Source organism: Ostrinia nubilalis, chromosome 18 (genome assembly GCF_963855985.1).
Source record: "Ostrinia nubilalis chromosome 18, ilOstNubi1.1, whole genome shotgun sequence".
Lineage (NCBI taxonomy): Eukaryota > Metazoa > Arthropoda > Insecta > Lepidoptera > Crambidae > Ostrinia > Ostrinia nubilalis.
This window is the reverse complement of record NC_087105.1, coordinates 4,837,178-4,850,109: the sequence shown is the minus strand read 5'-3', so window position 1 is coordinate 4,850,109 and position 12,932 is coordinate 4,837,178. Positions and strand designations below refer to the sequence as shown.

Here is a 12,932-nt window from a genome sequence, read left to right as displayed (position 1 = left end):
ACTAAAATCCCACCAAAAACATTCTGTAAAAAATTAGCCAAGCCTCGATGGAGCTGCCTGTTTATCTCTAAAAAGTAATGAAATCTAGACAAAGTCGTGCCAAGTCTATGGTTCCTTACTGCGATTTCTTTATTATTATATTTAATGTTGTGTGACTTGGCCGTTGAAGGGTACCAAACCAGATGCTCCTTCGCGCTCGACTTGGCGGGGGCACTGCCGTGCCCCCAGATGTGATGTGGTTATTAACTGGACCTATGGATAGGTATGAAATAATTTTCCTGAGAATAAAACACGTATTTATTTAATTGCTTTAAAACTTTGATCCGTTCATTTGATAACGGCAAATTACAAAGTATTTAGAATATAAGTGGCGCCCGTCTCGATACCAGCCCAGGTTTCGGTGACAATCTGGCGCGTGTACTCTGGAGGAACAAGGAATCCGTACTCGTATCCTGGGAGCTCCAGGGTGTAGGTGTAGGGAATGCCCACAGCGCGGGTCCAGTCACGGGAGGTGCCACTGGAGTAGTATAAAACGTTGGCTGCGTTACCCACGATGTAGCGGTCTGCTTTGTCGATGGCGAGGTTGTCGATCGCCTGAGCCATCATCACTCCAGCCAGGTGGAGAACCAGACCGTTGGACGGGAGTGTACCTGAAGAGATAAGCAGCTATAAGATTGTCCATTATCATCTACGTAGTTGGCTACTAAATAACCTGTTAAACTAGGTAAGTAAAACTTGTTTACATAGAGTTAAAAAGTCTCTCTGTCTCTGAATAATTGATAACAGGTTGAATTGGTGCTATATTTAAATCCGATTCTGATGTATTTTAAATTCGATCTATTTGGCCTTTAAACACCTCGTAGCAATCGATGCAAATCTGCCTGCGATGTGTAAAAATAGATTAACATTAAGTCATTGAACTTCGACCGACTCAATCTTTACGTTGTCTTGGATATTTGTGTCTCCAAAATTCTTGTTTGTCAATGACGCACTTCAATTGTCCACCAGGATGTCGATAAAAACGGCATGTAAGGTTTTACGGTTCCGCGTTTATTGCAGGTCAGATAAAGATACGCCCACTGCATTTTATCTGTTGTACAATTCCGATGTTGGTCCAGTTATAGGGGATTCCTTGACTACTTTCACTTAGATTAGCTACCTCAGATTTCATTGAAAAAACATGTCTTCTAAAGGTTTTTTGGTAAAAAGTATAAGTTATGATTAAATATGATAGGTACCATCTTATTAACTCACCGTTGTTACCCCACGCGTACAGGAACATATTTCCGTAACTGTGCAGAGAAATGTAGAGTTTCGTCCTATCCAAGTCTCTGTTTACTGCGTCTCTTATAATCCTGATCTCGGGCTCGGAGAATGCTGAAGGGCCCTCGTAGATGAGGGAGCAAGGGACAGCGCTCTCAGGACGGGTGCCCCACTCATGGTCAAAGTTGCGGTTCCCGTCGACACCTGGGCATGAGTCGCTACCCGCGTGGGAACGGGAGCGGGTCTTACGCCACATGCGGTCCTAAAGTTTAAGGAACAAAACCTATTAATAAAGCTAGAATTTTTATTAAGCAACTTGAAAAAATTTAACTGCCTAAGGCGGGACTCGAACCCACGACCTTCTGCTTGCCGGGAAGTTTGAGAAGCGACTCTATTCGCTAAGAAATTTTAATAAAGCAGAATAAAGCTAAAATTTTTCTAACATTCAATTACTAAATTCTGTGCACAATAATTTTAAAGTGTGGTCAAGGTTTGAAGTAACTTAGCATCGAAAACGTAACATTTTGAAACATGTGCATGCAATCAAAATAATGATAGGTATGGTGTTCTTTGACCGCTTCTTTTCCTGATAGGTAGGTACCGTCATAGTCATATGGGTGAATTTCAACAAGTGCATATTTTTGCCTAAATTAAATAAAGGTAAGTAAATTGTTTTGAGGAAATATATTATTTACATTTTACCATACCGTCTCTACCTTCAATAAGAATCATAAATCGCTATCAGTAGTATGTCTAAGAAACTAGGTCACATAATAGCATTTGCTACCCGTCACGTAGGTATTAACTTATCAACATAGGCAATGTTCCAAGATAGATACCAGATATCCTTAACCCTTACCTCGTGGATGGAGTATTCGTAGCCGTCAGGGTTGGCAAGAGGAATGATGACCCAGTCAATTTCGTCTGTTAATCTCTGATTGACTACATCAACGACGAGCTGGTTGATGATGTACAAAGCCACGGGAGGAGTGACCCACTCCCTGGCGTGGACTGCAGCGTCGATGACAATCACGGGTTTTCGAAGGATCTCGAAACGAGTGGTAGAAATCCTGACGTATTTGATCTGGCGACCTTCGTAGCTGAGACCGGCGTTGATGACCGTTACGAGGTTGGGGTATTGCTGACCGAGCTCATCTAGGTAGTCATTGATCTGTAGAAATTGCACAGTAATGAAAATTGGTCAAGAGAGGATTACAAATATTTGATTATGTTTCATTAACATGACAGAAAAAGGTTAGTTACCTCGTCATGGCTATAGTAAGCATCCCAGCTGATGGAACGTCCGCTACGCTTTGCAGCTGATTTAGCTGCAACATTCTTGGCTCCCTCGTCACGAATGATCCTAGAAACACACAATGTTAAAGTGGACACCGTTTTCTAGTCCATATTGTTTCGAATCCAGAAATAAATTATTATAACTTACTCAGCAAGGTTGTCAGCGACCTTGGTGTAAGGCATATTCTTCGAGTCGAAGTAAGCCAGCCATGACTGCTTCTCCTCAGGCGAGAGCCTGACCAGGGCTTCAAGCCTGCCAGAAAGGGTGCGAGCAGCTGGTGTCGCCGAAAGGATGTCTAGAGAAGCTTCTAGAGTTGCGATCTCTTCGGACGAACCAGCCACGCGGTACAATTGGTGGCTATAAAATAGATTTGGAAACTATAGATTTCCTCCTATTCCTAATTGATTGAGTACCTATATTTAAATTAGATAAGATTGATAAGGTATATGACCTAGTCAATGACAAACCTACAACTAAGTAAGGTCAGTTTTAAATAAATACCTAGCTAAAAACCGGTTAAATAGGATAGTTTTAAAGTCAGTGACACTTTAATGAATTATGTTAACTAATTACCTACTTACGTAGGTAGGCACGTAACTACGTTCTTAATAGCACTCAAATGAAAATGATACTGTAAGTATGCTACATAGTTTGATAATCTTTCCTGTAAGAACATAGTTAGGGGAGACTGGCCCAAAGCGGGCACTCCGCCTAAAGCGGGCACCCCCCTCTAAACTTACACTCATTTGCTCGACTTGTTGTCTTGTCTTGTTAACGTTATCCCCCCGCCCCGCCGCTCCCGCGGAAGTCGTGTACGCCACCTCCGAGTGACAACACCACGCGTGGACAGCGATAAACGAAATTCGTCAATTTTATTTGAAAAAACAAAGGTATGTTCGTTGTGTTTTGGATTAAACTGAGTGACGTACGTTATTATCAATGTATGCGTAATGTGTTGCACCTACTTAACCGTGTTTTAAGGATATTTCCTTGAAAATTATTAAAAAGGAATTATAGTTTATGTTTTATGAAACGTGGTGTGGCGCAAAAGGCAAAGTGAGCAGGGCAAAATGAGCTTGTTCACTTTACCCTCTTCATAGCCATATAAACTAACTTGCTTTTATTGTTAGTCCTCTATATTTATCGTGTAGGTATAGTCCGTTTTTATTTGCTAGTCGAACAATGTAAACAATCTTTTTATAACGTTTAAAGTAATATCAGTGAAAAAAATTAATAAATTAAATGATTTGAAAAGATATCGGCGTTCAACGATGACTTACCTACATAATAGGTTGTAAGCTTTGTGTTTATCTTATTTTAAAACGAATTATTTCGTTAAAAAGGAATACTAAGATTGTTTACAATATTGGACAAGCAAAAAAAAACAGACTTTAGTGTCGACATTAATCTCTTATTATTTAACTTTTTAGATGGTAAATTAATATAAAAGAAAATCACAACAAGGTTCTTGGAGTGAAGCTGCAATACTTCAGCTCAAAAGCTTCAAAATACTAGAAGATAATGATTCAAGACTGCATTATTCAAAGAGAGTTCCTTCTGATTAGTTTTATGTTTTAATTTTTATGTTGTTTGATGAATTTTTATGTCTAGAATCTATTTTTTCGCAATCCAGAAAGTATGATTCTCATTCTGTGTTTGAATAGAGACATTCTTATTATTCAAAGGTCAAAATTATATAGTAAAACTATTGCCCTCTGCATGCCCGTTTTGCCCGTGTGCCGGTGCTCGCTTTAGGCCACCCCCTCGGGCAAAGTGAGCAAGTGATAGTGTTTCGTATTTGAGTGCCTACTTTTTATATATTAGACAAATGAATGATTTGAAAACGCCATGTCAAACTACAATAAATGTAGTAACTGATCACGATAAAAACTTATTCCGTTTTGCTTATTCTGTGTGTTTTTTTCCTACTTTACCGATGCCCGCTTTGGGCCAGTCTCCCCTACATACTACAATATAACGATGAATTGATGTTAATTAACTAGATGATTGCAATGTAAGGCTGGGTTGCACCATCTTGTTAGGTAAAACTGTCAAGCTCCATACAAAAAGCACCAGTTCTCGTTAAAGTTAGGTGGTGGAACTCAGCCTCAGACTTGTAAAATTTTTGAAAATACTGGCATTACTCACCCTTCATATTTCTCATGATTTCCGCCATGCACCGCGGCTGCGGCACACAGTAGCAGACTTATCACCAGCCGTGCCATTTTGCCTCTAATCCACCGGCTACCGATTGCTTCGTGTTATTCTCTCCAGGATAGCCCTTATCCTATCTTTATTGACTAATAAACGCGTTATTTCGATAATCTTGTCGGTTTTATTGACTTTAATGTCTATAATACCTATTGGACGTACGTAACTATCATAAACAGGTAAAAAGTGTGCATGTTAATATTTTTGCGTCATGTGCAATGTAATAATATGATTAAAAAGTTGTTGTGCCTTATCAATAACAAGACTAAATTGGTTTGATGGTGCCCTGGGAGTACATAAACAAAATTTAATTCCGTAGCTTATACTCTTTACTTATTAGCTTTTTCAGGATGTCCCAAAATTCATGAAGGTAGATGGAGCCACAGGATGAGCAAAGCAAGAAGTAGATACCCCATTAGTGAAATGATAAGGTGCACAACTAGGTATGATAAAAATTTAAGCAATATGCTTATTTACAAGAAGCTTCCAGATAAGCATGTTTGCGTAGAGGAAAATAACTGTTGGCATTTTTATAGTAAGCTAAACGATAATTTGGACGTCATGAATTTTCTTTTTCAAATACAGTAAAGTAGGTGAGTAGGTAATTATATTTTATCAATTGTTTATCTTTTATTTATTAGATAATTTGTAAGGTCTTATACGAATGCTAACTAATAGAAATGAAAGAAAAATTGTTTTAGTCTTAATTTTTTTATATTTGAAGAACATGTAAATTTAAATTCTAACTAGGTACTAATAACAAATAAATAATTTAGCTATGATACATTTATGTTTTAATTTTCAATACATATTTCCAGTAAATCTTCCTAAGGGTCCTTTTAAATCCTGAGTGCCTCCAAGCATAGATGAGAGGATCACACAGACTATTGCTAGCACCTAAGAGATATAGCGGTCCTAGAGTCAGGATTTCTAAGGGTATACAATCATAGCCATGTATCATTATGTCGCACTTCACATACATAATGATAGCTACATAGTACGGAGCCCAAGTCCCAACAAAACAAAAGGTGACAAGCAAAACAGTTTTGACTGCTTTTAGTTTAGTCGGCGTGGATTTCAACGATTTCGACTTGCAATAATATCGCGACATTTTCTGAATTCGCTGCTTAAAAGCATTCCCGACTTGTTTCTCTTCAATATTCGTTTTGGTAAGCTCATGCATTTCCAAGGATTCTTTGTTTATAACAGTTTCTGTGGATACGGTGATCGTTACAGTCGTTTTGGACATTTCGTCGCTTTTCGAGTCTTCGAATGCTTTGTTGACGTAGGCAATGTTACTTTCTTTGAACTCTCGGATTTTATCTACTGCTTTAACTGCGCTATGCAGTATGAGGAGGTAAAGGAGACAAACAGTGATGATCACTGAGAGCACTAGCACAGAGACGACGATCAACAGCGAAGGAGGGAATACGGCTATGTAAAAGCATCGGAAATCTCTGAAGGTCTGCCCAGTCCATCCCATGGCTGGTAAGCACGCTATGAATATCCCTGGAAAAATATTTACGGCAATAGTTATTGGGACAAACCTTGTAGACCTTACCTCCTGACATCCTGACATACATATTTTGTACATTACATTACAAAACTACAAGTAAAAAAACATTATTTTAATTGGACAGATAAAAAAGTAAGCGATTTACTTAACGCGGAACTGTACGAATTACGTCACAGTAGGGCTTTTAGCCGACTTGATGAACACTACGAGTTTAAGGCGCTCTTCACAATGGGCATCTCTACTGGTCAACGTTATTTTGGACTGCGAATTGTTTCTGCCCTCTCTGTTACCGAAACGGCGTAGTTTCCAGTTAGAGCGCTATGGTAGAGCGCCTTACTTTTTGCACTAAAAGTCAAATTAACAACCAGTTCTAAAGAAAAATAGACAAAAAGTAACAATAACAATAATTTATCATAACATGTAAAAAGTATTTGATCTGATGACGTTAAATTAATTAATATTGAACAGCAGAAATTGTTTAGTCATCATTACAAACAAAATTATGTTCAAATGTCGATTTCAATGTGAAATATTACTCATTTAAAATTTTTTGTTGTACGAGTTTGATACTAATTCGATTAGACGATGTAAAATAAAATATTTTTGATGAGAATTAGTTTAATGTGTTATCCACATTGTAATTAACATTCTGCACATCTACGAGAGTTACGAATAAAAGCATAAATAAACCAGTTATTCACAGCACATTTACAATTATTATTAACAGTCATGGTTAGCTCTACAAAAAATAGTTCGGGGAATCCGAGTCAAATCAGGTATCGTTCACTATCTGAAGTCATCTTTACAGAAGTACTGCCGGCAGTACCTTTCAAAGTACTTTTTGATGCTTCTTTGGAAGCCTTTATGCCACCAAGCGTAAATGAGTGGGTTAAATACGCTATTTGTAAATGCTAGAGCCGCAACAGGCCCCATTAGCAAGTAACGCTGCTGTAAACATCTAGGATTAGTCAGCTTTTCTTCACACAACACATAAAATGAGACAATAATAAAAAAAGGCATCCACGTGACTATAAAGCTAAACGTTGTTAGCATTACAATGGACACCGCCCTCCATTTATTCGGCGGTTCCTTTGCTTTACGTTTTCTTTTCCACGATTTCACAAAACAATGCCCATTTTTTGTTTTCGTAATATCTTCTAAAGAATGACCATAAGAATAACTCGATTCTACTGTGCACACGCTGAAGTTCGACTCGTGCCTGGTTTTGCTCGTTTGAATTCTTTCTATGTATGGTAGGGACGTGTTTATTGTACTAATATTGAGATCATCATTACTTTTAGATCTGGTAATGGTCGGTTGTTTTAAACAATAATGACCGTCATTCATGTTAAATGAAGCGCTTCTTTTTAATCTGCAACCATTACTTTTTGTAGGTTGTTTAAAAGTGTTCGTTATTTTAGTGTTGCCACGATAAATTCTTAGTTTGGGTTCGTCCGTTGAATCTAGACTACCTTTTACGGACTTCTCGGTGGCTTTGATATTGTTTTGAGTTTTTAGTGCTTGTAGTAATATTACAGAGTATAAAATCGTGACAATAATGATAGGTATGGTGCTCAATAAGGAGTTAAACAATATAAGAGAGCCGGGGTACACGGCGACGTAGGAACATCGAGCATCAATGGGTTCGTGGTTGACCCATCCAGTGACCGGCATGAACCCAAGAATGGTCCCTGTAAGACAACGAGTTAAAAGACAAATGTTAATCACACACAAAATTATAGACAACACAAATACACAGTTACACAATGGGTTAAAGCAAGATATAAAAAACATCAGGGACAAAAACTAAAACAAAGGAGTTCAATCATTAGGTCATTAAGTTGTTCTAAGATGAAAACCAGTTATCAGCTAAGTCAGATAATTGTAAGTAGGTAATCACTGAGGTTTGTTGCTAACAATGCAATACAAAGACATGTGAACATTTATTATCGGTTAGTACAAGGTTTACATCCATTTTCTTACCAATAATCCATATGCAGACGATCCCGATCCTGACGCGGGTGGTGTTGAACCATCTCTGGTAGTAGAGGCCATGTAGGATATAGATGTACCGGTCTATGGCAATGAGGCCTACACTGAAGATGGACACCATGGCTGGGCAGACTAACATACCTGTTGACAGATACTCGTTACAGGATTGCAGAGAAGTTTAAACACCTAAATAAGCATAGAGACGCTTTGTCGCTCGAGTTTGCTTATAAATTGTCGTGTGGCACTGAGATTTTGTAGGAAGAACAGCCACTTAGACAAAATAACTTGTGATAGTTTCTTTAAAAAATAATATGAAGTAATAGTCCCGTAAACCCATCGTACTATGCTAAAAAGTGGGTTAACCACGGCGCGAGTTCGAACCAGGCACTGCAACGTTCCTCGGATCACGGTTCCGCCAGTTCGACACCTTCACCGTTCGGCTATTCCTTCCTTCTTAGCTTTGCACCGACTTTTTTAATGTCGCCAAATTTTTTGATGGTTTTAGAAAGTGAGCTTGACAACATCGCGAATGTATTATAAAATCAGTCAATTCTACTTACCAAGCTGAAAGATGCACAGCTGATTGGAGCTCATGGAGTTGTCGACTGAAGCACCGAATATAATCGAAATCCCGATTATGGTGTCAGCTAGAGACACGTTTCCCAGTAAGAGGTACGTGCTTTTTGGCTGCTGTCCTAGAAAAATGATACCATTAGTGAAATTCCTCAGTCTTGATTTAAATAAACTATTTTTTGTTAGCATTTGCACCTACATATTGGGCATGCAGTATCTTATGTTGAGCTAGTGTGAGCCAAAGCAGGTGGCCAAAAGATGGGTCTGCAACGGTGGACAAACTGGGCATAGGTGGAAATCGGGTCATGGCCTCGCTACACCGATACTTCCTCTATGCTCAGAGAGATGGACATTCGTGGTTATTTTAGTAGGTAGGCCTCGCCCTTCTGGCGGGAAGAGCCCCCCATAACCCGTCGCCATGACCTCAGCGGCGGTTATGCAGTTTTATGCATTTTTTCCACGTAAAAAAAGTGTGAGCTAGAGCAAGTTCAGTTGGATTTAGGTAAGTAGGCAGCTTTATTTCAGTTATTATTGATTCTTTACTTTGAGTTTGAATGAATCTTTTCCAAATTCCTCTATAAAGTTTGGTTTTGAAGAATCAGAACACTCTTTTTCGTCTAGGTACATGAAGTAGCTTTTCGTCTACAATTTGAGTAATCTGATTACTTATTGAGTGTCATCACAGGTAATAAGTAAGTAAGTATAATCGTATGATCTTATGCGATGACATTATAAAGCCATTGTTATAAAAAGGAAGATTTTTTGTGACTTGATTTGCATGTAAGCCTTGTCACAATACCAACTTGTTTCGGCGGTTATCATTTCTGCGTAATGGTTTACATAGGATTACTCACGTGGCCGCTTATTTGACCTTTCTCATCATAACAAACAAATGTTAGAACCCATGCGTGACACGCATGTTAAGAGTATTGATCCCGATATTGTGAATTCATAGGTGATATTTGAATTAAATCTGCATACTGAGATTGTTAATATTTGATTGATTTTTAGGAATACATATTTTTTAATATTTTATGCCTAGCTGAAGAGCTTTTTGATTGTTTGGTTAATTTCTTTAGATATTCTTTTTGCTGTAGATTGTCAATTTATTGAGGAAGGCTGTGTGCTATAAATAGGAGCCGAGCCGAAAAATTAAAAAAAAAAACGGGAATAGCTTTCCCTTATTTCTTTGAAAGTTTTCCCTAATAAATGGTAAAGTTTGTTTACGTACTTATTTGTTATCTATTCTTCCATGTAAAAACTGCTGATCACACTTTAATGTTTATTGTAAGGTAGCAGTTAGGTAAGTAAGTATTTATTACTTTGAAAACTTTAGGTGCGCACCTACAATGAGAAGTCATTTTAGACAAAATCGTGAATGATTATATTGGACGTCATATTATCATCATATAATTAACATACGATTAGAACCACATATTACCTACCTAATTAAATTCATTCAAACAAAATCACGAATTTCCAAGGTTTTTCACATTTCCCATGTTAACATGGAGGCGCGCTGCCGATTGGCGACTGCCGTTTTTAGCACATTATTAGTAGTTTTATATAAATTAACACTTCGTGTGATGTCAAAATTGTATGATGGATCAAAATTAACCAGCTAGAAAATCATAACATACTCGTAGTTTAGCATTGCAAGGCTTTACGGTTGGATATTACCTCCCATACAGGAGTTGATATTTTATAGTAGGATTCGAACCACCACAATGCATTTTTGAATTTCACATTCAGCAGTTTTTTTAGGAAGGGTTATGCGCTTGTACCTACTAAAAGTAGATATCAGTGATTGCTTAATGTGGGATGTAATCTTAAAAGATAAAGAGGATAATGGTTTTAAACTTAGCTAAAGTTTTTACACCTTTCACCGAATATCGGCAAACAGGTTTTACGAGTACGTTACAGCACAGCAGATAAAACTTTTTAAGTAAAAGTTTTCCTTCTATGGTAACAAATAGATAGAACCTATAATTCATCTTATTAACGAGGTATAACTACTTGGTATTTAAAAGGTTAGTAATAAGCCATACCTAGTTGTAATCTTATACCTATTCACGTTTTTATTTAGATAATTTTGACCTTGAACCATTGTACAGCTTAATAATTACCGAGTTTATAGTGGTAAACTGACCATGTATAGATACGTAGCGTGGGTTCAACTTACTTGACTTCAAAGCGATTTATTGTTTGTGTAAATAATCATCTAAAATTTCGGCATAAAATCCATGACTTTGTGAGTTACTTACTTAAAGCTCATTATTTAGTTACAAATCAAAATTTTCTCACCTTTTTTTAAAATTAATCCACTAGATATAACCACTGTTAAATTACTGAGTATGATAAGAATTCCTAGGATATACGCGACCCATTTGTAAGTCAGCAGTTGCTCCTTTTCCCTGGTTTTGTAGGCTTCGTACAAATCGAACAGATGTATTTGCGACACTTCACTTTCATTTGTAACGTTTGCAAGGGTTAGGTTGAAGAAGTCCATAACTTGATCAAGAGTCACATTTGTTTTGAATATTGACGATGAGTTGCCTTCCATTTTCGTTTACCGTTACACTCGGTTTGTTTATTTAGCTTTATGCGAGCACATGTCAATAGTTCGGGATCCCCGCGAAGAATGAAGTCCAAACTCCAAGTCGCAGGTTGAGGATAAAGCGTAACTGGTAAGTTTTGTTTGATATAATGAGACTATTAACATTTTTATGGTTCCGCCGTAGTGGATGGGGTTTTCGAGTGCCAATTTGTTCCGTGTTGCAAATAATTGAGCTCCGTGACGTCGATTTATTGCACTTTGTATCATTTACGAGCGAGTGATAGGTGCATGAACCTGTCCGAAGTTTTCTCAAGGTACCCACTGGGAAAGAAAATAAGGCCACTTACCTACATTTTGTAATTTAAATTTTATTAACTAAGTTAATCTTAGTATGCTTATTGTAAAATAAAGTTAATAAAAACGTTTTATGTTTAAAATACAATTTATTTCTAATTTATTTAACAGGGTCCTGTGTGGCCCGTATTAGCACTGTCCACCGTGTTATAACCCCAGGCGTAAACTATTCTGCCAGTTGGCATCTAACATTAGGTACCTACTTACTTAGTGCTAGGCGTAGTAGTAGACCTATGATACTCACACAGGCAGGCCTTTCCTTACAGATGTGAACATACCTTTATTTGATAGATTAGGAAAATAAAAAAATATGGGGCCTTAGAAGTATGTTATGGTGCAAGTAGACTACGCGGAAAATTGTACCAGTCGAAGCACTGGTGGTTGGTTTTAGGATAATGGATGTACGGAACCATTAGAAAAGAGTAGGCTATCGACTTAATTTTTCCTTTTGAATTTTGTGGAAACACATGATGTTCAGTCACTGTTATTGTCAATTAGGTTCATGACAATACAACTCGACGCTTTGAATACAAATTTTTGTTGCTATAACGAGGTTGTGACAAAGTTAAAGTATACGCTAAGTCTGAGATTGATCATAATGACGAAGAAATCCCCTTTTATTGCTGATTTTTTTGATGACATCGTGGTTTGTGTTGTGATGAAAAAAAACCTGCATCGAATTATAAATAGGTCTTGCACAACCACCTACGACAATGACCCCTCTAATGAATTTTACTAAAGTAATAAAACGTTTTTTGCAACCTATGTATTTAGATTTACTGACGGGAATCACATACCTACCTACTTACACGCTCTCTCTCTAATCTGTCTGTGATTCAGAATCCAGAATTCTAGTCCTACCTACCTATCCAGAGTCACGTCCATTCATAATAAGCAGATTAAAAGATTATATTTATCTTTATTTATTTGTATGTTTACCGATTCGCTAACCAGTAGCAATAGTAGCCAGTTTTATTGTGACAAAAAATACTTACCTATTTTTAATAGCTCTTAAACACTAATCGATCTACTACATAATTATGGCATATAAAGTCATGATAAAGTAATGTAATGTAAAAAATATTTTATTTAAGTTGCCTTCCCATATAGTCCAGTAGAATTAGCTTTTAAATCGGAAATAATTCCTACAAAAGATTTTATTGTTTTAA

General features: G+C 37.3%; 2 protein-coding genes across 3 annotated transcripts; both read right to left on the bottom strand.

Annotated features, from left to right (window-relative positions):
• Nucleotides 1-283: 283 nt before the first annotated feature.
• Nucleotides 284-4,820, bottom strand: LOC135080541 (carboxypeptidase B-like). The gene is made up of 6 exons (XM_063975190.1): nt 4,709-4,820; nt 2,708-2,917; nt 2,527-2,626; nt 2,123-2,434; nt 1,255-1,525; nt 284-650 (listed from the first exon to the last, which is right to left on the bottom strand). Exons 1-6 carry the CDS (start codon nt 4,783-4,785, stop codon nt 346-348), a joined length of 1,275 nt encoding a protein of 424 aa, XP_063831260.1. The 5' UTR covers nt 4,786-4,820; the 3' UTR covers nt 284-345.
• A 649-nt stretch (nt 4,821-5,469) lies between these two features.
• LOC135080540 (5-hydroxytryptamine receptor 1A-like) lies at nt 5,470-12,242 on the bottom strand. Of its 2 annotated transcripts, none has more exons than XM_063975189.1 (5): nt 12,008-12,231; nt 11,157-11,730; nt 8,840-8,974; nt 8,271-8,420; nt 5,470-6,280 (listed from the first exon to the last, which is right to left on the bottom strand). In XM_063975189.1, exons 2-5 carry the CDS (start codon nt 11,413-11,415, stop codon nt 5,559-5,561), a joined length of 1,266 nt encoding a protein of 421 aa, XP_063831259.1. In that variant the 5' UTR covers nt 11,416-11,730; nt 12,008-12,231; the 3' UTR covers nt 5,470-5,558. The 2 variants fall into 2 exon arrangements, with proteins under 2 accessions (XP_063831259.1, XP_063831258.1); XM_063975188.1 differs by having other exon boundaries at nt 6,187-7,978; nt 12,008-12,242.
• Nucleotides 12,243-12,932: the final 690 nt, after the last annotated feature.